The sequence below is a fragment of the Furipterus horrens genome, unplaced genomic scaffold (assembly GCF_987537825.1).
Source record: "Furipterus horrens unplaced genomic scaffold, mFurHor1.1.pri manual_scaffold_1, whole genome shotgun sequence".
In the NCBI taxonomy this organism is placed as follows: Eukaryota; Metazoa; Chordata; class Mammalia; order Chiroptera; family Furipteridae; genus Furipterus; species Furipterus horrens.
Genome location: NW_028327171.1, coordinates 77,373,251 through 77,400,689, shown reverse-complemented (window position 1 = coordinate 77,400,689; position 27,439 = coordinate 77,373,251). Strand labels below are relative to the sequence as shown.

At 34.9% G+C, this 27,439-nt stretch overlaps 1 protein-coding gene across 1 annotated transcript in view; it reads left to right on the top strand.

Annotated features, from left to right (window-relative positions):
- The window catches only part of LOC150021325 (E3 ubiquitin-protein ligase RNF25-like), a 103,398-nt gene that overhangs the window by 58,266 nt on the left and 17,693 nt on the right, over nucleotides 1-27,439 (top strand). Inside the window, 1 exon segment of the mRNA XM_090286664.1 lies at nucleotides 2,979-3,217. Coding sequence (XP_090142790.1) covers nucleotides 2,979-3,217 — 239 coding nt within the window.

Below are 27,439 nucleotides of genomic sequence, written 5' to 3'. Positions count from 1 at the left end.
GAACTCACTAAAGGGCTGCTGCGTTTTACCCCGTTAGTAGAATGTACTTAATTAAGAATGGGATCTGTGAATCAGTAGAATCGATTGTACTTTTAGCAGCCATCTCAGCAATGAATACCCTGGCCAACAATTGGCTCCATCTGAACATTTTTACAGACTCTTGGTCATTGCTAATGATTTGGCCATCTGGTCTGGCAATGACAACAACAGTTGTTTAACCAATGTTGGCTCCTTTGTTGTAAAAGAATTCTGGTAATTTCTTGCTTCATAGATATGCATAAAATAAATCAAGATCACACAAGTTATTAGACATACTATAAAGTCACAATACAAGGCACCACCAAATTGTATCTCATTTCTTTCAGAGGTTCAGACTTTCATATTGATAGTAACCAGACACTTATTTCACTTTCAAGACTACACAATACTGGACCCTTGAACGATACATTTAATGGAACATTTACCTGCCTTACCAATACAGACTACAGGCCTTATAAAGCATGGTCATGGCTTATTTAAATAAGTTCAAATTCAGTTAACTGAAATAATACACACTTCAGCCATTAGTCAACTATTAGAGGTGAATTATAATAATGAGGTAGATTCAATGCTCAATGTTTGACTGCTGACAGATTTCAAGCTCCATCACTCCCTTTTTTATTTCTGAGCGATATTTGGACAAGCTGATAAGAAACTTGATGTCTCTCCTTGGTATTAGAGAAAGTTCCAAACCACACAAGCCACATCCCATGTGAAAGAACCCTCTCCCTACCCTCTTCCTTTCTATCTGCCATAGACACCCTGAATACAATCTATTTTCTCTATTCTTTTCAAGCCATTCTTGGATCGCTTGGGAGCATATTCTGTCTTTCCCCAGAAAGCCTCATTTGTAAGTAACAAACTTTTTGTATTCTCTGTACAAGTCTGTGGCAGCATCAATTTTGATATTTAATCAAATTTTAAGTGTCAGAGGATCCATCTTACCTCTGTGAAGTGACCACAAAAAATGCATTTCAGTTATTTTGGCATAGGAAACCTCTAAAGTAGTGAATTTTTGCCAATATAATGTAGCTCAATTATATTACCATTACCACAGAGCCTTAAATCATTTCTGAAAGTATTTTTTATTTTTCATATAGAGTAACCAAAAAAAAAAAAAAAAATCTAGAGCAAACTTTTCTTGTAACTAATATATGGTCTTTCTGATATGGCTGGCTAAGCCTTGTAAAAAGAGAGAAATAAAAACTTTTTCCCCCTTTTTTCCCAATGTTTTTTGTGTATTTTATAAAATTTAAGTCCCCAGACATTTAAAAATGTTCATCTCAGTCAAAGATGCAATGTTGTAATTGATTCTGCATTTAGTTTACTTTTTTCTTTAAAATCTTCAGTGGCTTATTTTCCTAAAGTTAAATTACCAATCCATACTATATTTAGTATGTATTTCATGGAAAGTTTGTTCTCCCAGAACCTATACTTACAGGGTTTTTACACTTACTGAACTCAAATATACTTTAGAAAAACCGTCTTCTATTTAAATCCAATTAAATTTGTTCTCCTTTTTTTTCTTGTAAACCTTAATAATCTTTGTTGAGCAATGAATTCCATTTTACTGACATTTGTGAACAGTGTCATTTTTGAAGAATGTCTAAACATCACCCTTTTGTTTAAGACAGGTTTGAGAATAATGTGGTGTTTGGTTGTGAGAGTTACAAGGCTTAAAAACCTGGGAGCTATATTTACACGCATTATCCTAGGTCAGAGTAGCCTTTGTAAAAAACAAACAAACAAAACAAAAACTTATTGAGAAGGGTTAATGTTTTTCAGAAAAGAATTTTAAGTGTGAAAAAGGAACTTGAAGTTAAGAGAAATAAAACAGGAGGAAGAAGCAGTAGTAATTGAAATGCCGAAAAAAATTGGATTCTATGTCCAGTAAAACTGCTACAGAGAACTAGCATTGTGTCAGCCTAGTGTGTGGTGAAGGAAAGTTTCCTTTCATATGGTGCCAAAGGTTTGGGTCATGCTGGTGCTGGTGACACATGAGGCATATAATGTTTTGCAGTTGCAGACAGGTAGACTGAGCAGCAACCCTTCAAACTGAATTGTCCTCCTTGGCTTCCTGAGATACACTTTTGGTTACAGATGCTCTTTGATTTGGGTGAGAAATGTTTGTGTTGTACAGAGTCTGCTCTTTCTAAAATCATTATAGTTTTATCTTTCCCTGTCTCCTGACTTTTCTCAACAGAGTTGGGCATTTAGTGTGGACCTCAATTTTGGAAATACACAAACATTTCATTAGAATAATTTCTATAAATGTCCATTGCTTTTTGGTGGTTAGGGGATAGATTATATTCATCTTTAGCTTGTTTCCCTGTTACATAGAATTGGATATATAAATGTATCTTGATATATTTCTTTGTGGTGTTATTTAAAAAATAATCAGATTCATAAGAGATTATTAAACAGTTGCTACCAAGATTTCACCAAGACCTCACCTGTGAAATCCTGAAAATTTGCCTGTGGTCCATGGCATCTCTCCGTGCAGCTGAACATTGGCAGCTTTTCCTGTGTCATGTTTTACCACAGATGATACTATATTATAATTACTCACTGAAAAATATGCCCTTCTTTTTATGGGCAAGATTACATCAGATTTACCTGTGCATTCCAGTGTATTGTGCAGAGATACATTTAATAAATGTTGTTTTGTTTTATTTGTTATTTCTTTAAAACATATATTTAATATTATTAACTTACTGGTAACCATCCTAGTTAAAAATGACTAAACCCTATTTGTTTACTTACAACACAGTCTTTTGTACACAACAGACATTCAATGGGTATTTTTGAATTAAAGAGTAACTGAATTTGCTGGTCTGGCAGAACATTGGAACATGTACAATTTAAAGTAGGGCAAGTATGATCATGAAAACAGAAATTAATTACACAGTTCACCCCATACAATCTTCCTCCTTGTACAGAAGTGTCAGGTTCAGGCACAGTTCCTTTTCTCAGAAGGCAGAAAGAAAGTGCCTCCTGCTCCGTGCGTGCCCTTGACCCTCAAGGTGAATCCTCTGTCTTATCACCTGTTCAGCTTCATCCTGGAGGTGAAGCAGCTCTAATGCAGCCTGTTACAATGCACTGCAGAGGCGGCCCGGTACCTCATTTGAAACTGCCTCTCATTATTTTCGCATTCAAGGATGCCTATGAACCTGGAAAGGTAAAGTGACATGAGCCATAATGAACACTGTAACTCACATATACAAGGCTCCACAACACTGGTGCTCTTCTCTTAGTCTGGCTGCAGCAGGCTCATAGGCTGCAAAATTCTTTTCTACCTCCTCCTAAGCTCTGTTGTGAACTTTACCATTGACCAAAGACCTGTCTTTGAGATGTGGCAAGTTACTGTTGGGCAGACAATACATATAGCACTTACCTAGTTTCGGAGTCAATCAGACAGTTTTTCCTTTCCTCTCAGACCAGAGTGTGTCCTGTTGGAGATTAAAAATCTCTCATCATGGACTTGAAGATAAAGATTTAATGGGTGAAATCTATGAACCAAGGGACAGGCAGATTGGAACTCCTATTGCCTGGGATGGCCTGAGAATTTTTTCTCATAGAAATGCATGTCAATAAAATATGTCATTCCAGTTTAGAAAGAAGGTGTTAGCAAAGAAAATGGAAAAGGTCATATAGAATAAGCTGAGATGGATTCCAGAAATGTGTAAACAGCAAAGAAAGAACAGAAAGAAACACGGTAGCAAAACAAAGTAAAAAACAAAACCTGAATGTCATAGTTAAAACAATGTAAACCACAGTAAATACAATGCTATTCAGATTTCAGCTAAGCAGCACTGGCTTTTGATAATGAGATAAAATTAGCTCAAGTTTTTAATCCCAAGTCCTGTGGGGAGTCCTGTCCTAGGACATGTAAAGATTGAAATTCTCGTGGTCATTTCTGACAGACCTTTTTACATCTGTGAAACTCAGCTTCTCCTACAAGTCTTTCTTTTTGAAGTTGTATTTATTGACGGTTTAGGAATAACAAGATTGTTTTTACCTCAGCAAAGTGTACCCCTTAAAATTGATCTACATCTTTCTATTCCCACCTGCAGCTGTTCCAGTGATCACTTTCTGTACTAGTGTCAGTCTCCTGATATAGGTTCTTTCTTTCCTCTTTTTTCTGTCTGTGTAAACTCAAAAATACCCCCACCAAAGATATCATCATTTTAACCCTGGAACCTGTAAAAGTCACCTTATATATGGTTCAAAAAAGACCAATATGATCAAGTGAAGGATCTTGCAACAGAATATTCTGTCTGGTTTAGTTCTAAACGTAATCATATTTGAAGATGCTGACCTCAAAGATTGCAGTAATATGGCCACAAGCCAAGGAATCCTGGAAGCCATCAGAAGCTGGAAAGAGACAGAGAATGGATTCTCCCTTAGAGCCTCAGGAGGGAACACAGCTCTGCCAACACCTCATTGAAACACAGTGACACTGACTTGGACTTCTGGATTCTAGAATTGTAAGGGAATCAGTTTTCGTTGCTTTATGCCAACAAGTTTGTGATAATTTTTTTGCAGCATTCACAGGAAATATACATTCTCACTCCTCTCTTCCTTTCCCATGCTTCTGTTCTTCTTTGCTCTCCTTCACCCCTAGTTTTTTGTTTGTTTTGTTTTGTTTTGGGTTTTGTTGTTGTTGTTGTTCTTTTGTGGAGCAGTCAACTGTCTCTTTGTGTGTACCCTGGTTTTTAGGAGGTTCACCTTGGCTGGCCACAGAAGAAGCAGTGCACAGCATGCTGACAGCTGTGTAAAATTGTGGCCGACACTTCCAATAACCATTGTCATAAACGTAGGTGACTTTGCATTTCTGAACTAGAGTATTTCTGCAGAAGCAACCCCACCCTCACTCTGAGTTTTGGGTCAAGTGGTAGTGTAGGGAGCCTGAGGAAAACAGTTTTATTTTTTTACTTACAATGCATCTAAGGATTGAGAATCAGTATAAAAATTTCTGACAAATGTATATGGACTTTGAAAAAAACTTTGAAGGAATGGGCAAAAGAACCTCACATAAGATAGTGAAAGCAAAAATGTCAAAGGCAGAGGAAATGAGTATTCAGGACATTTAATGGAGACACATAGCTGATTCTGTGAATTTTAAAGTCCTTCCATAAGAACAGGAATATAAAATCTATATTCACATCATATCAGAGCATGAGATTAGTTGTAACATTCAGTAATTCATTAACTTATCTGTGCATTTTGGTAATAATAGACTTACTGTGAGGTTTATCAGAGTGTGATTCTTAGAAGCACTGGAGACATTTGTTAAACAATCTGATAGAGTGCCAGGTATCAACCTAGAGCTGAGTCAGACTCTGATAGAACAGATAATTTGTATTTTTAACAAACTAAACTCTAAATACACTAATCTGCAGAATGTGACTAAAATATTCTCCTTTTGCCCACACCTCAATTTAGGACTCCTAACATCTAGCTTAGTAAACACCCTATTTGGAATGGATTGTGGTTTCACTCTACATGGAATGTACACTCAGTATAAAAAGGTATCTGAGTTGATCTACCTGGCTTCCTCCCATGTGATAGAAAAAAAAATTGGTTGAAATTAATTTTTAAGCCATCATAAGAGGCATCTAAAAATCACTCCTATACAGCTGACCTGCCTAAGCTGATGAGCATCCCAATAGAGTCAAACTGAAAAAAAAAATCGAGGAATATATTGCAAACTGCCTCTGCTTTTGATTTTTTTTCTTTCCTTTCAAAAGGCTCAGACAGAAGACTACTGCTTTTAACTCTCTGGATGATTCTGAAACTCCTGAGGTGTAGGGTGAGACAGACAGTAAAATCCAAGGTAACTAAATCTGAAACCTGATGAGTTACTTTGCAGACCAAAATGACATAACAAAACACGATATTTCCAACTCAGGAGGAAACATGGGTATTTTGCATTATTCATTATAAAACTTCTTTTTCTCTGATCCAAGTAAGTTCAAAAAGACAAGTTGCTCATTTTATTTTCCCAAATAAAGCACTTTCTTTAAGGTTAATCTGTTAAAGGCTCATAGAGCAAAAGTATTCAGGGTTTCTTTTTAAGCTCATCATATTAAAACAGATCCATTTTTATTTTCAAAGTCAAAACTTTAATATATGCATCCGTCATCGTCGGCAGCCGTCCGTCTCGAGAGACGATGGTGTAGCTTCTTAAGAGTCTATCTGCACCGCCGAGAATGGCTGTGCAGTCCGACTCGGGAGTGACATGGTAGTATCTGTCTCCTCCCGTGTTGAATCGACATCTTGCAATGACGTTGAAGCTACAGAGCCTGGGCAGGGTAATATGGAGGGTCTGCTGTTGCCCATGCAGCAGACCCCCCCTCTCTTCGCAGCTGAAGGGTCCAAGGGAAAGACGGAGTCGATACAGCTTGGGTTCAGGTGCGCCGCAGGAGTTGCCGGTGTTGACTACAACATCAAACCGCCTTAGGGACTCCGGCTCCGGATTTTCTGTCGGGGTTTACTCCCTTAGCCTTTCCCCTGAAGAGGTATGCCGCAAGGCAGCGGAGGTTTTTTGGAGTCAGAGTTGTCCTTCTCTGATGTGCCCTGACTGGAAGATCGAACCAGCGACACTTAGCTCGCAGGCCGACGCTCAATCCACTGAGCTAAACCAGCCAGGGCGAAATATATGCATATATATTTGAAATTTTAAAATGTTTACTAGTGTTCACAGTTATATATTTGAAATTTTAAAATGTTTACTAGTGTTCACAGTTGTCTGGAACCAATGCACAAGTAAATAATATTAACTGCTTTTATACTACATCAGTAACTGGTTATTTTGCAAACTACTCCATTTGAACAAGAATGGACTTATGTAACATTAATAATTATAATAAAAATCATATTTTATCACTGTTTACATGAAATAAAATTTATTATAAGTTGAGGGGATTAATTAACTTTCAAAATATAAACAAAATTTTCTCCAACCATCCTGTTTATAAAAGCTCAAATTTCTTTACCTATGAAAACTAACCCTCTCATTTCATGGGTTTTTTTATTCCATCAGAGAGTAAATTATGCACCCACAGCTTGTTTTCATGTCACCTCCTTGTCAAAAAAGGCTTGTTTTGCTTATCATAAGATGTTCAGGAAATTAACACTCTGCCACTCTGAAAGGGTCCTCAGACAGCCCAGATTGAAGAACAGATTGCCTCTACAATTCCTACACCCTTTTGTCACACCTTAATAATTATGCACCATAAGTACCAAAATGCCTCCTATTGTGCACTGCTTATGATCACAGTACCACAGAGGCAGCCGACATGAGCACAATGGATCTAGAGTATTAACTAGATCCCATCTCTCATCCTGCCCTGTGTACAAGGAGATGAATTGAAATGAAAGAGCAGCACTCAAAAGGAGCAGTTGAAAAAATGTTCCAAACTTGATTATTGGAAAGGAGAAACTGGGATGTGTCATAACTGGAGACATTATTTTCACTGTATGAACATAAATGACTTACAATAGCCTCTTAGTTGAAAGAGACTTCAGCAAAATCTCTTTACCTTAAAAAAATCATAATAAAACATTTTAAAAAGAAATTTGCTTGGACCAAAACAGAAAGATAAAGAATAATTAAAAATCAAGGGTAGTAAGTATACATGTTAATAAATTTCTCTTATGAATAAATTAATGTAAAGCTGTCAAGAAATAATGAAATAATTATCTGGTTTAAAATATCCAAATTTTATACAATCTATGTTTAATGTTAGAAAATAAAATCAGACCATCTTAAATAATTTTAATATTTATTCTGATAATATTTATTTATTGAAGCAGCAGCTTTACTTCCCAATCTCTATGGTATTTAGGTGCAAGTTTTGTAGTTATTGCTTGCTAGTTATAGTTTGGATATCAACATTAACTACCGATTGAAATTGTGTGTATAATATAGGATTTCTCTATCACGGTAGTTGGTAACCCAAAAACTACACATTGCTGAGATAATTATTCAGAGTAATTCGTATGCCAAGTTTCCTTTTAAAAATTGAAATCATTTTTAGTTTGACAATGTATTTGTTTAACACTTTAAAAAATGAATTCAATGCCTCATAAAAATGCTGAACTGACAGACTTTTGGAAAGGAGGCTTTTGCTTATCCCTCAGATGAGGACAGCATGGGAGCAGCCGGAGAAGCTTCCACTTTTGGGCAGGTGGAACTCTCAAAAAAGAAAATTCACACTCCTGTCAATACCATTTAAAGTTCTCACTTACAGCAGTTTCACATGAAATAAAGCATTTTGTGGTTGTAACTCACATCTCACTCTCCTTCCCATGCTTAACTGAAGTTTTTCCAGCCAATTCTGGAATTAATATAAATCTGCCCATGTCAGAGGTGCAGGGTGAGAGTCTGCAAAACTAATACCACCATTTCTAAACTCCAATAATGCATCACTTTTCATCTGTGAAATTCACCCTCAAACTGACTGGAATTGAATGGAAAGAGGGGGTTGTCCATAGGAATCTGGTTTGTATTATGTGTGTGGAGATAACAGATATTTGTTCAATCCAAAGACAGTAGTTATAGCTTTAAACTTAAAGACTCTTTAGTTGGATTTCCCCAATTCAAGGGTAGTAACACTTCCTTGTGACTAATATTAGCTCTGGCTTTGATAAGGCAAAACTAAAGTGTTACATACAAGATCTCCATGACACTATAACTTTAAAATTTAAAAAAAATAGTAATAATAAAATACTAGGTGTTAGGGCCAGAGACCCCATGTGGCCTGGCCCAAAACCTGTCATCTGTGCTAGGACTTCCAAAACAGGCTGTAGTCAGTGGTCACTGAGTTCTCAACAATTATGGCCTGAAGTCTTACAGCACCCGAACAACACCTGTGCTGAAACAAAGAGGGTCTGTGTCACCGGCCATATACCTGACCACAAGGTTCCCTATTAACAGAGGCAACTGAGGCATAGCCGCCAGCATTCTGCTGAGAATCGGTTTCCCTCTCCCTTGAACATTTCCCAGAAACAAGGACCATAAATCTCCTGGACAAAGCAACCATCCCTAACCAGAGGACATTGTTGTTTCACCTACACCTTGGACTCTGGAGCCGACCAGCAGGGTGACTCACTTCCTTTGGGATCTGGTCTATGCCCTTAGAAATCCCTCTACCCCTTCCCTTGCTGCTGTTGTCTGCTCGGACTCAGTCGCCTGCTTGAACATCCTTCAATAAAGGCTGGGAACTGGTCCACCTGACTCCTCTCTTCTTCCGGGCAAAAACCTAACACTAAGCAATCCTAATATTTTTTTTGTCTTATCATCTGTCTGTCTACAAATAATTATTGGTGAAAGTGCCAGAGTGTATTAACCATAGGATTTCATAAGAGATTTCTGGGTACTTCAGATGCTTAAGCACTGAAAATGTGCCATACAAATGTTCATGTGAGAGAAAATTATTTTTTTAATTATAATAATATAAAAATATGTCTGTGAAGAAGAAGGAGAAAAGAAAGAGCAAGAAATTGGAAATCTATTTGAAAAAGTAATGAAAGAAAACTTCCCTAATTTGGTGAAGGAAATAGACATTCGAGTTCAGGAAGAACAGAGATTCCCAAACAAGATGAATGCAAAGAAGCTCACCATGAGACACATATAATTAAAGTGCCAAAGGTTAAAGATAAAGAGAGAATCTTAAAAAGAGCAAGAGAAAAGAAATTAGTTACCTACAGGGGAGTTCTCATGAGACTGTCAGCTGATTTCTCAAAAGAAACATTGCAGGCTAGAGGAGATTGGTAAGAAATACTCAAATTCATGGCAAATAGGGACCTACCATGAAGATAGATCTACCCAGCAAAGCTATCAATTACCATCAAAGGACAAATAAAGAGTTTCTCAGACAAGAAAAAGCTAAAGGAGTTCATCATCACAAAACCATTATTATATGAAATGTTAAAGAGACTTATTTAAGAAAAAAGAATATTAAGAACAATAAAATGGCAAAAAATACATATCTATTAACAATTTAATCTAAAAAACAAACAAGAATAGAGACAGAATCATGGATACAGAGAATGTTTGAATGGTTGCCAGATGAAAGGGAGGTTGTGGGGGGATGGGTGAAGAGGTGAGGGGATTAAGAAGTACAAATAGGTACTTACAGAATAGCCATGGGGATGTAGAGTACAGTTTAGGAACTGGAACAGCCAAAGAACTTATACACATGGCCCATGGATATGAACAATGGTGGAGGGATTGCCTGCTGGAGTGTCAGGTGCTAGGTGGAGGGGAGGCAAAAGGAGAAAATCAGTACAACTGTAATAGCATAATCAACAAAATACAATTTAAAAAGAAAATATATAATAAAAATAGTTTTGAAGTAGCTGTGTAAATTAAAACATGTCAATAAAAAATAAAATGATGTGATGAAGTCCTATAGATTTAGTAAACTATTAATTTCTGGAGAAAGTAGGCAGTGTATTTAGTGTAGCTAAATATATGTATTATGTATTTATTTAACATAAAGATATCATAAAGTTAACCATTTTTATTCCTAATATGAATGGTAGACCATGTTATCTGCTCTAGCTTTTTAAGAGAAAATACTGATTTGACCAGCTGACACTATTTAGGCTATTTATTCTCTAGGATTTGAAAGTGATCAGCTATAACATCTACGATTGTATAGGTTACAGATACTGATTTGGATGGCCTAATTTATTATTTTTACAGTCATTATTTCTTCCATCACTAGCATGTATTTTCTACTTAAACAGAATGGACTTACAGGTAAATGAGTCTCCTCTTTTTTGTCTCTAAGCATGATAATAACTATGTTCACCAAGTCTGTATCAGGAATATTAACTGAACAGAGAACTTTGGGTTTGAAATTTGTCCTGTTATTCTATATGCATATAAGAGTAAGAAGAATTATTCTGGATTAGGTAATGACCCATCTAGAAGATTATAATAATGGTACTAAGATGTATTTCATGGAAGGTCATCTTTTTTTTTTTTTTTTTCCCTGAGGAAGAGTGGTAAATGTCACTTTCTATTTTTGACCACAATGCCAGTCAAATCACTATATATATGTTTGAGGGATTCTCCACCTTAAGAAGACCTAACCTATCTCCCATTTGAGATTGCTGAAAATGTCTTGTATTTACTGTTCAATCCTCACTTGCAGCCAAAGAATGGGCATGGTTTCTTAATAAGGCTCTGTCAACCAGACAAAGCTGCCACTCCTTTTAAAGCAAGAAACAAAGTGAACTTATTCTGGAGAGCTTGGTGTCAGAAGTGGTAGTGATGGTGAGTTTCCAGAATCAGCAGAATCAATGGTTATAATACTTGTATTCAGTGTCCAGCAGAGGTGGATATAGTGGGACACACTGTGGAGTCTGTGCCTGGAGACAGCAGCATAATGAAATGTATTTTTAACCTGCATTGATTTACTAGTTATATAAAGGTGTTACACATTTATAAGTAGCACTTCTTAAAGAAAATTTTATCTTTTAATATTTGAAAGGTTTATTCTAGTCAAAGGGAACAATTAACAGAGTTAAAGGCAATTTGTAGAATGAGAAAAAATATTTGCAAGTCACAAATCTAATAAGGGATTAATAGACAATACATAAGGAGCTCCTACAACCTACAATATCAAAATGAGAGATAACTCTTTTAAAGATGGGCAACAGACTTCTGTAGACATTTCTTTAAGTGGGCAGCAAGAATATGAAAAGATGCTCAACATCACTAATCATTAGGCAAATGCATTTGAAAACCACAATGAGACACCACCTCACATTCATTTGGATGAACACTATTTAAAAAAGTAGAAAGCAAGTCTTGGCAAGGATGTGGAGAAATTGGAAATCTTGTGTTTGTTGATGGGAATGTAAATGATGCAGTCATTATGAAAAACAGTATATAGATTCCTCAAAATATTAAAAATATAATTATCATATGATCTAGCAAGCCCACTTCTGGATATGTATTTGAAAGAATTAAAGCAAGACCTTGAAGATATATTTGCACTCCTTTATTCACTGGAGCATTTTTCACAATATACAAAGTGTGGAAGTAACTCAAATATACATTGACAGTACAATGTATAAAAACTTTAATATGTACATAAAGTGGATACTATTCAGCTTTCAAAAGAAAGATCCTTTTGCACCCTACAACATGTATGAATCTCAAGGACATTATGGCAAGTGAAATAAGTCAATCACCAAAGAATAAATGCTTTATAATTCCACACATGGGCAGTATCCAAAATAGTAAAAAATCATAGAAACAGAAATTACAAAGGTGGTTGCCAAGGGCTGAGAAGAGGGAATAAGTTTTTAGTGATTACAAAGTTTTAATTTTCAAGATTAAAAAATTCTAGAGACATGTTGCATAACAATGTGAATATACTTAATACTATTGAACTGTACACTTAAAAATATTTAAAATGGTTACTGTTTTGTTTTTGTAACAAAAATTTAAAATAAAATTAAAATAATGTTTAAAAGATTCTCCGTCATTTTTATATTTCAGGATTTATTTCTCTACTCTTTACCTTATTCAGTTTACCTGGTCAGCTCTGATTATGACTAGTTTAGTTCTTTTCCCTTGAAAATTTTTACTCTTTCTAGATGTGATCACTTCACAAAAACCTTCATTCTTACTCTCTTTTCTTGATCCAAAAAACATATTGTTCTCAGAAAAAGATTATAAAAATATCCTCTACTTGCTACTTTTCCAGTATTAACATTTTCAAATGTCTATTCTCTGAATTTGTTATTTTACATTTTGTCTGCTCTGTGCTCCTGGGAATGACTCTACCTATGTATCAATACATGTTATCTCTTCCTGTACTTCAATGATGCGCACATGTTACCTGAATTTTCCCCACCTAAATTCCTACTAAAGTTAACTTCATTTCCTTTGTACAGTTTTTAACAACTTTACTGAGATAGTATCATACAATTCACGCATTGACTTTGTACAATTCAATAGGCTTTATTTATTCACAGAATTGTGTAACCATCATTACAATTCAGTTTTAAAACATTGTTATTATCCTAAAAAGAAACCTGTTCTATATTAGCAGTCATTCTCGATCCCTGGCACCTGCCCTTACCCACTAGCCTCAGGCACCACTAAAACCACGAATATACTCTCTGTCTCTAAAGGTTTGCTTGTTCTAGACATTCCATGTAAATGACATCATAACAGGTTATCTGTGACTAATTTACTTTAGTTAACAAACCATTTTTAAGGTTCATCCACATTGTAATATGTATCAGTACTTCCCAGAATTGTGCAACAATCAGTACAATCTAATTTCAGAATATTTTTATTACCCAGTAAGAAATCTTGTACTTTATAGTAGTCATTCTCATTTGATAACCCCGGTTCCACTCTTGGCAGCCATTAAACTATTTTTGTCTCTATATAATTGCCTATTTTAGACATTTCATAAATCATATCATATAATACAAGGGGAGACCCAAAAATTCAGAAGTATCTTCTGAAGGGCAGGCTTCTTGTATGACAGGCTTCCCCACTAGGTGAGTGTTCTAGGAACCCATCTGTATCAGTGTACCAGCTGGCGTTGTTGTGAGACGCTGCATTCAGTTTCAGCAATTTTTTTTGAAGACTCAATGTGTTTGCCCATTTCATGATGAGTGATTTATGAGTCCAACTGCCTACACAGCAGTGAGTGTTCAGCAGTTTTTGACCCCTGTGCCCCTCCTTCCTTATTAACCCAATCTCACCCTGAGCAACTTATTTTTTATTTTTATTCCCAGGATGAAAAAAGTCCTCAAAGAGAAACATTTTGCTGATGTGGAGGAGGTAAAACAAAAAATGGCAGAAAGACTAAAAAGCATAAAAATCAATGAATTCAAAAACTGTTTTGAGAAGTGAAAAATCCATCTCGATAGGTGTATTGCATCAAACGGTGACTACTTTGAAGATGACTGAAGTTTAAACATGTAAGAATAAATATACTTTTTTATCAATAAATTCTGATTTATCTTGGGTGTCCTCTCCTATGTAGTACTTTGTGACTGACTTCTTTCACTGAGCATAATGTTTCCAAGGTTTATCCATGTTGTAGCATGTACTTTATTCCTTTTTACTGTCAAATAATGTTCCATTGTATGGATACATCATGTTTAATTTATATATTCATTAGGTAATGGGGATTTAAGTTGTTTCCACTTTATTTGGTTATATAAATAATGATGCCTTGAATATTCATGCACACATTTTATGTGGAAATATTTTTTCTGTTTTCTTGAGGATGTACTCAAGAACAGAATTGCTGAGTCATATAATCACTGTGGTTAATGTTTTCAGGAGTCATTTGTCATTTTGTTTTCCAACATAGTAGCACTACTTTACATTCCCACCAGCAATATATAAGGGTTAAAATTTCTCAAGTTTCTCATTAAAACGTGATTATCTATCTTTTTTATTATAGTCATTCTAGTGAATTGTAATAATATCTCATGGTAGTTCTGATTTACATTTTTTAATTGATAATGATATTAAGCATCTTATTATATGTTTATTGACTATGTGTGTATATCTTATCTATTCAGATCCTTTGCCTATTTTTGAATCATTTGTCCTTTTGAGTTGTAAACTCTTTCATATATTTGAATAAAATACCTTATTAGATGCATGATTTGGAAATATTTTTCTCATTCTATGAATTTGATGCAAAAATTTTTCAATTTTGATGAACTGCAAATTATTTATTTTTTCTTTTCTTGCTTAATCTTTTGTTGTCATTAAGCTTTCCCTAAGCCAAGGTAATGAACACTTACTCTGTGTTTTGTTCTACATCATTTATAGTTTTAGATCTTACATTTTGGTCCTGAATTGATTCTTGGTTATGGTATAATGAAAGAGTCTGATTTCATTCTTTTTGCATGTGGATATCCAATTTTCTTGCATCATTAGATGAAAATATTAATCTTTCTCCATTCACTTCTGACATACCTATTAACCATCAATTAACCATAATGTTATGGGTAATTTTTTGAATTCCAAGTCCTATTCCATTTACCTATGTGTCTATCTTTATGCCAGTATCAATCTTTCTTGATCTTTGTAGTAAGTTTAAAAAGTCAGAAAATGTGAGTCCTCCTTTTTTTTCAGGATTGTTTCTACTGTTTTAAATCATTTGAATTTCCACATATATGTTAGGATGAACTGGACAATTTCCTTCAAAACAAATAATTGGATTTTTGATAGGGTATGCACTGAATCAAGATCAATTTGAGTCTATTGATGTCTTACCTGTATTAAATATTCCAGCCTATGAAAGTCGGATGTCCTTCTCTTAAGTCTTCTTTAGTTTCTGTCAAAATGTTTTGTAGTATTTAGAGGACAAACATTGTACTTCTTTTATTAAATTGATTCTTTTTATTTTATTCTCTGTTGTACTTAAAATGTTATTCTTAATTTGATGATTGTTCATAATTAATGTATAGAAATGAAATTGATTAAATATTTTAATTAAATCTTACAAGTTTGTCAAACTAGTTCATTAGCTTAAATAGTTTTTAGTTGATTTATTCAGATTTTCTGCATGCACAAATACATCATTTTCAAAAACACATTGTTTAATTTCTTCTAAGTTGTGAGTCTGTGTATATGTAGATACATAAATATGTACATATGTGTGTATATATATGTATGTATCATTGCATGTATTGTCTAATTGGTGCCCATTACAATCAAGAAAAGTATTGAATAGAATTGGCAAGACTGGGCTAACATATCTTTTGCCTGGTCTTAGTGGGAAAGCTTTCAATCTTTTCCCATTAAATATGATATCTGTGTTTTTATTCATAAATTCTCTATCTAGATGAATAATTCCCCTTTTATTTCTATCTTTATAAAAATAATTTTATCATGAAAGAGATTATATTTTTCAAATAATTTTATGCTCATTGAGATAATTATATGGTTATCTTTTTCAATTAATATAGTTAATGGCATTAATTGACTTTTGTATGTTTATTTTTTCTTTTAATATTTATTGTATTTTCACATTTCCTTTTAGTTTCCTTATACCCCTCCCCAAACAATTACTACACTGCTGATCATGTCTATGTCTTTTTTCTTTTTTGGTCAATCCCAACATCCCCTAATCTCCCCCTTCACGAACTAGCTGTCATCTGCTCTCCATCTATGAATCTGTCCCCATTTTTCTTGTAAGTTCAGTTTGTTCATTAGATTTCACATATGAGTGAAATTATATGGTATTTGTCTTTCTCTGACTGGCTTATTTCACTTAGCATAATGTCCTCTAAGTCTATCTATACTGTCACAAAGGTAAAAGTTTCTTTTTTTTTTTTCTACAGCCAAGTGAATTCCATTGTATAAATATCCCATAGTTGTTTTATCCACTCATCTACTGATGGACACTTGGGCTGCTTCCATGTCTTGGTGATTGTAAATTACGCTACAATGAACACAGGGGTGCTTATGTTCTTTTGAATTACTATTTTAGGTTTCTTCAGATATATTCCCAGAAGTGAGATCACTGGGTCAAAATGTAGATAGATTTTTAATTTTTTGAGTCATTTCCATACTGCTTACCACAATGGTCGCACCAGACTGCATTCCCAGCAATGGTGCAAAAGGATTCCCCTATCTCTACATCCTTGTCAGTACTTGTTTATTGATTTACTGATGACAGCTATTCTGACAGGTGTGAGATGATATCTCATTGTGGTTTTAATTTTCATTTCTATGATGATTAGTGATATTAAGCATTTTTTCATAAGTCTGTTGGTCATCTGTGTATCCTCTTTAGAGGAGTTTCTATTCAGGTTATTCGCCCAACTTTTAATTTTTTTTTTTTTTTTTTTTTTTTTTTGTATTTGGTGTTTTGTAAATACTTTGTAAATTTTGAATGTTAACCCCTTATCAGATGTATTGGCAAATACGTTCGCTCATTCTGTGGGTTGTGTTTTGATTTTGTTGATAATTCTCTTTGCTGTGAAAAACTTTTTAGTTATATGTAGTCTCATTTATTTATTTTTCTTTTGTTTACATCCCCTGAGGAGATATATCCAATAAAATATTGCTATAAGCAGTGTCTGAGATTTTTCTGCTTATAGTTTTCTCTAGGACTTTTATGGTTTTGAGTTTAACATTTAAGTCTTTGATCCATTTTGAATTTATTCTTGTGTGTGGTGTAAGAATATGATATAGTTTCATTTTTTCTGCATGTATCTGTCCAATTTTACCAAAACCATTTATTGAATAAACTATCTTTAGTCAATTGTATGTGCTTGCACCCCCTGTCAAATATTAACTAACTTAAAGTTGTTGGCTTATTTCTAGGCTCTAGAAGTCTGCATCTATTGATATGATCATGTGGTTTTTATCATTCATTTTGTTTAGGTGGTGAATCACATGCATTTCAGGAATAAATCCCACTTGTTCATAGTGTATGATCTTTTTGATGCATTGTTGTATTTGGTTTGTTAATAGTTTGAGGATTTTTGCATCTATGTTCATCAGAGATATTGGCCTATAATTTTCTTTTTTTGTAGTGTCCTTATCTTGTTTTGGAATTAGGATGATGCTGGCCTCATAAAATAAGTTTGGGAGCCTTCCTTACTCTTCAATTTTATGAAATAGTTTGAGAAGCAGAGGTTTTAGCTCTTCTCAGAGTGCTTGGGAAAATTCCCCTGGAAGTCATCTGGTCTATGGCTTTTGTTTGTTGGGAGTTTTTTTTATTATTGTCTCAATTTTACTAGATATAATCTGTTTATTCAGATTCTCTGATTCTCCTTGATTTAGTTTTGGAAGATTCAATTTTTTAGGAATTTATCCATTTCATCCAGATGGTTCAGTTTGTTGACATTTAGTTTTTTATATATTTTCTTACCATCCTTGTATTTCTTTGGTGTCAGTTGTAATTTCTCGTCTTTCATTTCTGATTTTATTTATTTTGGTCCTTTCTCTTTTTTTATGAGTATGGTTAAAGGTTTGTCAATCTTGTTTATTCAAAGAACCAGCTCTTAGATTCATTGATTCTTTGTATTGTTTTTTAGACTCTATTATGTTTATTTCTGATCTGATCTTTATTATTTCCTTTCTTCTACTTACTTTGGGCTTTGTTGTTCTTTTTTAAGTACCTTTAAGTGTGAAGTTAGAATGTTTATTTGAGCTTTTTCTTTTCTTTTCTCTTTCTTTTTTTTTTTTTTTAATGAGATAGTCCTGTAATTTCCCTCTTAAGGATGATTTCCCAGTGTCTCACGTATTTCAGATTGTTGTGACCTCATTTTTATTTGTTTCAAGGTACCTTTTGATTTCTTTCTTGATCTCATTGTTGACCCACTCATTGTTTAATAATATAATTTTGCTTTCATGTCTTGTATGTTTTTCAGTGTTCTTCTTGTGATTGCTTTCTAGCTTTATAGCATTGTGGTCAGATATAATGCTTAATATGATTTAAATCTTCTTAAAGTTATTGAGACATCTTTTGTGTCCTAACATGTGGTCTATCCTAGAAAAGGTTCCATGTGCATTGAAAAGTATGTATATTCTGCTGCTTTGGGGTGAAATGCTCTGAAGATATCAATTAAATCCATTTGACTTAGTGTGTCATTTAAGCCACTATCTCCTTGTTGATTTTCTGCCTGAAACATTTTCCATTGAAATCAATAGTGTGTTAAAATTCAGACTATGACTCTATTTCTGTTTATCACTCTCTTTATGTCCATGAGCATTTGCTTTACATATTTAGGTGCTCTTATGTTGGGTGCATAAATGTTTACTAGTGTTATATCCTCCTGATGGCTTGTTCCCTTTAACAGTATGTGTGCTTCTTTGTCTCTTACTATAGCCTTAGTTCTAAAGTCTATTTTGTCAGATATAAGTACTGCTACTCCAGCTTTCTTTTCTTTTACATTTGCATGAAATACATTTTTTATCTCTTTACTTTTAGTCTGTATGTACCTTTCCATCTGAGATGGGTATCTTGGTGGCAGCATATATATGGATCTTGTTTTCTTATCCACTCAGCAACCCTATGTCTTTTGGTTGGAGCGTGTAAGCCATTTACATTTGATGTGATTGTTGACAGATATGTATGTAGTGCCATTTTATTGTTAGATTGTTTTTCTCCTTTTTTTTCTTTTTAATTTATTTTTTTTCTTCTTAAAGCAAGCCCTTTATCATTTATTGCAGTTCTGGTTTGATGTCAATAAACTCCTTTAGCTTTTTCTTGTCTGGGGAGCTTCTTATTTCTCCTTTGATTTTAAATGATAGCCTTGCTGGGTAAAGTAGCCTTACTTTGTAGGTCCTTGCTTTTTATCACCTTGAGTATTTCACATCACTCCTTTCTGGCCTGAAATGTTTCATTGAGTAATCAGATGACAGTCTAATTGATGCTCCCTTGTAGTAATTATCTGCTTTTCTCTTGCGGCCTTTAGGATTCTCTCCATGTCTTTAAAGCTTGCCATTTTAATTTTTAGATGTATCAGTGTAGGTCTCTTTAAGTCCAACATGCTTGGGACCCTCTGAGCTTCCTGGACTTGTATGTCGTATTCCCTTCACCAGATTAAGAAAGTTTTCCATCATTATTTCTTCAAATGGATTCTTGATCCCTTGCTTTCACCCTTTTCTCTCTGGTGTTCACATGATGTGAATGTTGTTCATTTTCGTGTTGTCCGAAATGTATCTTAAGCTCTCCCCATTTTTTAAACTTTTTTTTCTTTTTGCTGCTCTGCCTGGGTCTTTTAGTCTTTTAGTCTTTTTTTAATATCTTGTCTTCCAAATCACTGATGCAACCCTCTTCTTCATCTAACCTACTATTTATTCCTTCCAGTGTATTATTTATTTCAGATATTGAGTTTTTATTTCTGACTGCTTATTTTTTATGGTTTCTATGTCTTTTTTCATGCTTTTGAGTATCTGTATAATTTTTACTCTAAACTCTCTATCTGATAAATTGCTCACCTCTATTTCATCTAGCTCTTTTTTCTTTCATTTGGGGTTTGTGTCTTTGTCTTCCCATTTCGGCTGCTTCTTTGTATTTTCTCCTTCAGTAGTTAAACTAATCAAATGTTAAACTGATTGCTTGTTAAACTAATCAAGCTGTAATCATCAGCCTAGTTTAAGCTTCACAGAGTGGGGCAGAGTAATTCCTGTGTGCAGGGTTCTTGCTTCCCTTCAGGCTGATGCCTCTTGGAGAGGATTGCTCTGCCTGAGAAGGATGACTTCTGCAGAATAGAAAATGCCTCAGAACAGGGAGCTTGGCAGCTATCCCTTCAGTTCTCTCCCCAGAGTCACCAATCCCAGACTTCCTCAAGTATCTCAAGTACACTCTGACCTTCCTCTGCCAGAGCTCAGGGTAAGTATCTGTGAACAAAATTTTGCATGTTGGCCTTTAAGAGATGTTCTGAATCTCTAGCTCTCTCTCCCTGGTAGACAGAAACCCTGCTTCTCTTCACAGCTGGATGTTATTGGGTTCCTTTCTGGCTCTGGTGCTAGGAAGCCAAGTTTGGAGTTTAGAACCCACACTTCTCAAGGAAACCCCTCGGTCTCTGAAATATCCCTCCAGGTCTTCAGCTGCTGCCAGAGAGAGCCTAGAAAGCCCTCTCACATATGTATATTCCCTACCAGTCATGTTATGGTGAAGTGGTTTCTTCTGTCTGTCTGTAGTTATAAGGCTTCTCTCCATCTATTGTTCAGTTGGTTATTCTGGATGATTTCTCTATAATTTAGTTGTAATTCCAGATTGGTCCTAGGAGTAGGTTAGTCTAGCTTCCACTTACTCCTCCACCACATTGGATCTCAGTTTCCTCATCCTAAAAACAAGGATCAACTTTTCTATGTTTAATTAACCATGCATTCCTGGGATGAATTGCACTTGGTCATAAGATTCCTTTTATATGTTGCTGAATTTGGTTTGCTGATATTTTGTTAAGGAGTTTTGTATTTATATTCATTACAGACATTGATCTGTTGTTTTCTGTTTTCTATTTTGTGATATTTTGGTATGGGCATTGGTATCAAGGTAATACTGACTTCATAGAGTGAATTGGGAAAAAAATTAATATGTAATTATAATGTCTATTATGATCACATACATATTCTATTTACTAGTTTTCCTTTTTAAATAAGTACTGTATTCCCTCACTTATCATGGGTATTATGTTCTAGAACTCCCCGCGATAGGTGAAAATCCACGAAGTAGGAACCTTACATTTATTTTAGTATCGATATATATTTTAAGGCTTTATAAACCCTTCCCACACACTTATAAACTATTCCCACTCCCTTATTAACCGTTTCCACACTTTTATAAACACTACATAGGTTTTTAAACATATTCTACACTCTTAAACCTACGTAACTTTAACATCATATGTATACAGTATTGCAAAATCCCACAATATAGCAAAAAATCCACAATAATTAAATATAATATTTTTTAAAATTCCACGATACAGTGAGGCCTTGATAAGTGAAATGTGATATAAGAGGGACTACTGTATATCTTATTGATTATGTTGTTACAGTAGCCTCAATTTTTTCCCCTTTGTTCCCCTCTACCCAGTAACTCCTCTACCCCAGCAATCCCACCCCCCTTAGTTCATGTCCATGGGTCATATATATAAGTTCTTTGGCTTCACCCTCTCCTATATTATTCTTAAGTTCCCCCTGTCTATTTTGTACAAACCAATTATGCTTCTTAATCCCTGCACCATTTCCCCATTTCTCTCCCTCCCCCCTCCCAGCTGATAATCTTCCATATGATCCCCATATCTGTGGTTTTCTTCCTATTCTAGTTGTTTCCTCAGTTTGTTTTCGTTTCTGTTTTTTAGATTCATTTATTGATAGTTGTGAATTTGTTGTCATTTTTCTGTTCATAGATTTGATCTTCTTTTCCTTAAATAAGTCCCTTTAACATATCATATAATAATGGCTTGGTGATGATGAACTCTTTTAGCTTTACCTTGTCTGGGGAGCACTTTATCTGCCCTTCTATTCTAAATGATAGCTTTGCTGGATAGACTAGTCATGATTGTAGGTCCTTACTTTTCATCACGTTGAATACTTCTTGCCAGTCCCTTCTTTTCTGCAAAGTTTTTTTCTGAGAAATCAGCTAACAGTCTTATAGGCACTCCTTTGTAGATAAATCTCTACTTTTCTCTTGCTGCTTTTAAGATTTTCTCTTCATCTTGAACATTTGGCATTTTACTTATGATGTGTCTTGGTGTGGCCCTCTTTGGGTCTATCTTGTTTGGGACTCTTTGTGCTTCCTAGACTTGTATGTCTATCCTTTGCCAAATTTGGGAAGTTTTCCTTCATTATTGTTTCACATAATCTTTCAATTTCTTGCTCTTCCTCTTCTCCTTCTGGTACCCTATGATTCGGATGTTGGCACATTTAAAGCTGTCCCAGAGGTTCCTAAACCTCTTCTCATTTTCTCAATCTTGTTTCCTCATTCTGTACTGGCTGACTTTTTCATTCTTCCTTATATTCCAAATCATTGATTTGAACCGCAGTTTCCTTCCCTTCACAATTGGTTTTGTGTGGATTTTCCTTCGTTTTATTTAGCATAGCCTTCACTTCCTCCCTTATGTGTTTGCCATACTCAAGCATATCTGTCAAGCCTGTTAGCATCTTTATCACCAGTGTTTGGAACTCTGCATCTGTTAGGTTGGCTATCTCCTCATTGCTTAGTTCTTCCACCAGAACCTTGATCCATTCCCCCTTTTGGACCATACTTCTTTGTTTCCTTTTTCTTTTTTTAATTTTATTTTTATTGTTTTTCTTTTATAATTGTCCCACATTTTCCTTCATTGCTTCCCACCCCCACTCATTCCATCCCTTTTCCCACAGTCAATCCCCACCCCGTTGTCCATGCCCATGGGTTATTTATACTAGTACCTTTACTAAACCCTTCCCCTACTTACCACACTTCTCTCCCTCCCCACTGCTTTCAGTTTTTGCCCATGTTACTCAGTTCCTTGTTCAATTTTGTTCGTTTGTTTGTGTTGTTCATTAGTCTCCTGTACCAGGTGATATAATATGGTATTTTTCTTTCATTGCCTGGCTTATTTTCCTAAGCATAATTCTCTCTTGTTCCATCCATGTTGTGGCAAATAGCAGGAGTTCCTTCTTTCTTTCTGCTGCATAGTATTCCATTGTGTAAATGTACCACAGTTTTTTGATCCACTCATCTACAGATGGGTACTTAGGTTGTTTCCAGCATGTGACTATTATAAACAGTGCTGCTATGAACATAGGGGTACATAAGTTCTTTTGAACTGGGGTTTCAGGATTCTTCATGTATAATCCTGGCAGTGGAATCACTGGTTCAAAAGGCAGTTCCATTTTTAGTTTTTTGATAAAATTCCATACTGTTTTCCATAATGCCAGCACCAGTCTTCATTCCCACCAACAGTGCAGTAGGGTTCCCATTTCTCCACATCCTCGCCAGCACTTGTTGTTCATTGATTTGTTGATGATGGCCATTCTGACTAGTGTAAAGTGGTATCTCATTGTGGTTTTTATTTGCATCTCTCTGATAGCTAGCGATGTTAAGCATTCTTTCATAAGCCTATGGACCCTCTGTACATCCTCCATGAAAAAATATTTGTTCAAGTCCTTTGCCTGATTTTTAATTAGGCTGTCTGTCTTTTTTGTGTTGAGACATGTAAGTTCTTTATATATTTTAGAGCTTAATCTCTTCTATCATTGGCAAATATGTTTTTCCATAGGGTTGGTTCCATTTTCATCTTGCTGATGTTTTCTTTTGCTGATAGAAACTCTTTAGTACGATGTAGTCCAATTTGTTTATTCTTTCTTTTATTTCCCTTGTCTTACGAGATATATCAGTGAAAATATTGTTAAGTGGGATAGCTGAAATTTTCCTGCCTATGTTTTCCTCTAGGACCTATATGGTGTCACGGCTTACATTTAAGTCTTTGATTCATCTTGAGTTTATTCTGGTGTGTGGTGTAAGTTGGCGGTCTAGTTTCATTTTTTTGCACATCCCTGTCCAGTTCTTCCAGCACCATTTGTTGAAAAGGCTCTTCTCTTTCCAGTTTATGTTCATTCCCTCTTTGTCATATATTAGTTGACTAGAGGCCTGGGTTTATTTCTGGGCTCTCTATTCTGTTTCATTGATCTATATGTCTCTTCTTATGCCAGTACCAGACTGTTCTGATTACGGTGGCCTTGTAGTATAGTTTGATGTCAAGTATTGTGATTTCTCTTATTGCATCCTTCTGTCTCAAGATAACTGTGGCTATTAAGGGTCCATATAAGTTTTTGGATCCATATGAGTTTTTGAAGTATTTGTGCTAGGTCTGTAAAATACATCGCTGGTATTTTAATAGGGATTGCTTTGAATCTATAAATGGTTTTGGGTAGTATGGACATTTTAATGATGTTGATTCTTCCCACCCATGAACATGGTATACGCTTCCATTTATTTGTATTTTCCTTAATATTTTTCTTCAGTGTTACATAGTTTTATGAGTACAAGTCTTTTACCTCCTTCGTTCAATTTATTCCTAGGTACTTTATTTTTGTTGTTGCTATAGTAAATGGGATTTTTTTCTAGTTTCTATGTCTGATATTGTATTGTTGGTGTACAGAAATGCCTTTGATTTCTGAATATTGACTTTGTACCCTGCTATTTCACCAAATTCACTTATTAGGTTGAGTAGTTTTTCATGGAGTCTACAGGGTTTCCTCTGTATACTATCGTGTCATCTGCAAATAATGAGTTTTACTTCTTCTTTTCCAATTTGGATGTCTTTTATTTCTTTTTCCTATCTGATTGCTGTGGCTAAAACTTCCATGACTATGTTGAATAGTGGGGGAGAGAGTGAACATCCTTGTCTTGCTCCTGATCTCAAGGGGAATGCTTTCAGTTTTTGCCCATTGAGTATCATGTTGGCTTCCAGTTTCTTGTATATGGCCTTTATTATGTTGAGGTTTGCTCCCTCTATTCCCAGTTTGCTGAGTGTTTTCATTATAAATGGGTGTTGTACTTTGTCAAATGCATTTTCAGCATCTATTGATATGATCATGTGGTTTTTGTCTTTCATTTTATTTATGTGATGTATTAAATTTATTGATTTGTGAATATTAACCCATCCTTGCATCCCTGAGATGAATCCCACTTGATCATGATGTATGATCTTTTTTAATGTGTTGCTGGATCCAGTTTGCCAATATTTTGTTGAGAATTTTAGCATCTATGTTCATCAGTGATATTGGCCTGTAGTTTTTTTTTCTTTGTTGTGTCTTGACCTGGTTTTGGAATTAGGGTAATACTGGCTTCATAGAAAGAGTTTGGGATTCTCTTCTTGGATTTTTTAGAATAGTTTGAGAAGGGTAGGTGTTAGTTATTCCTCAAATGTTTTGTAAAATTCACCTGTGAAGCCATCCGGTCCAGGGCTTTTGTGTGCCGGGAGATTTTTGATTACTGTTTCAATTTCACCCTTTGTTATTGGTATTTTCCGGTTTTCTGCTTCTTCTTTATTAGTTTTGGAAGATTATATGTTTCTAGAAATTTGTCCATTTTATCTAGGTTGTCAAGTTTCTTGCCATATAGTTGTTTGTAGTAATTTCTTACAATCCTTTGTATTTCTGTGGTATCGGTTGTGATTTCTCCTCTTTCATTTCTGATTTTGTTTATTTGGGACCTGTCTCTCTTTTTCTTGATGAGCCTGGCTAAAGAGTTGTCGATTTTGTTTATCTTTTCAAAGAACCAGTTTCTACTTTTGTTGGTTTTTTGAATTGTGTGTTTAGTCTCTATGTCATTAAATTCTGCTCTGATATTGATTATTTCCTTCCTTCTACTCGCTCTGGACTTTGTTGTTGTTCTAGTTCTTGTAGCTGTAGGGTTAGATTTTTTATTGAGATTCTTTTATCCTTTTTAGGTAGTCTTGTATTGCTATGACATTTCCTCTCAAGACTTCTTTTGCTGTGTTCCATAGGTTTTGGGCTGTTTTGTGCTCATTATCATTTGTTTCCAGAAACTTCTTGATTTCTTCTTTGATGTCATTGTTAATCCATTTATTATTTAATAGCATATTATTCATTCTCTATGAGTTTGAATGTCTTTGAGTTTTTTCCTTGTGGTTGATTTCTAGTTTCAAGGCATTGTGATCTGAGAAGATGCTTGATATAATTTCAATTTCTTGAATTTGCCGAGGCTTGTTTTGTGTCCTACCATGTGCTATACCTTTGAAAATGTTTCATGTGCATTTGAAAAGAATGTATATTTTGCCTCTTTGTGGTGAAAAGTTCTATATATATCAATTAAGTCCATTTTGTCTAGAGTGTTGTTCAATGCCTCAATATCCTTGGTGTTTCTTTGCTTGGAAGATTTGTCCATTGTTGAAAAGGGAGTGTTAAAGTCCCATAGTATGAGTGTGTTGCTATAGATATGCTTCTTGTAAGTCTTCCAAGATTTGCTTTATATATTTGGGTGCACCTATGTTGGGTGCATATATGTTTACAAGGGTTATATCTTCTTGATGGATTTTTCCCTTAAGTATTACGAAATGTCTTTCTTTGCCTCTTTTTATGACCTTTTCTGTGAAGTCTGTTTTGTCTGATATAAGTATTGCTATCCCAGCTTTTTTTTTAATGTTCATTTGCTTGAAATACTTTTTTCCATCCCTTCACTTTCAGTCTGTGTAAATCTTTTGTTTTGAGGTGTGTCTCTTGTAGACAGCATATATGTGGGTCATGTTTTTGTACCCATTCTGCTACCCTATGTCTTTTGATTGGAGTATTTAATCCATTTATATTTTAGGTTATTATTGAGAGGTATTTATTCATTTTTTTTTGTACCTGTGTTCCTCTCACACTCTTTCTTTTCTTTTACTTACAGTATCCCCTTCAGCACCTCTTGCAATGTTCATTTGGTGGATATGTATTCTTTTTGTCTTCTTTTGTCTTGGAAACTCTTTATTTCACCTTCCATTTTGAAAGAGAGCCTTGCTGGGTAGAGTATTGTTGGTTGCAGGCCTTTGGTTTTCATTGTTTAAAGTTTTTTTTTGCCATTCCCTTCTGGCTTGTAGTGTTTCTGTTGAAAAATCAGTTGATAGTCTTATTGGAGCTCCCCTGTATGTTATTTGTTGTTTTTTTCTTGCTGTCTTTAGGATTCTCTCTTTGTTTTTGAATGTTGTCATTTTAATTATGACATGCCTTGGAGTGGGTCTTTTTGGGTTCATCTTCATTGGGACTCTCTGTGCTTCCTGGACTAGCATGACTTTTTATCTCATCAAGTTAGGAAAATTTTCTCTCATTAATTTTTCAATCTGCTTTTCTATCCTATGCTCCTCTTCTTCTCCTTTTATCTTTATGATATGGATATTGTTTTGTTCATGTTGTCCTGCAGTTCTCTTATACCCTCTTCAT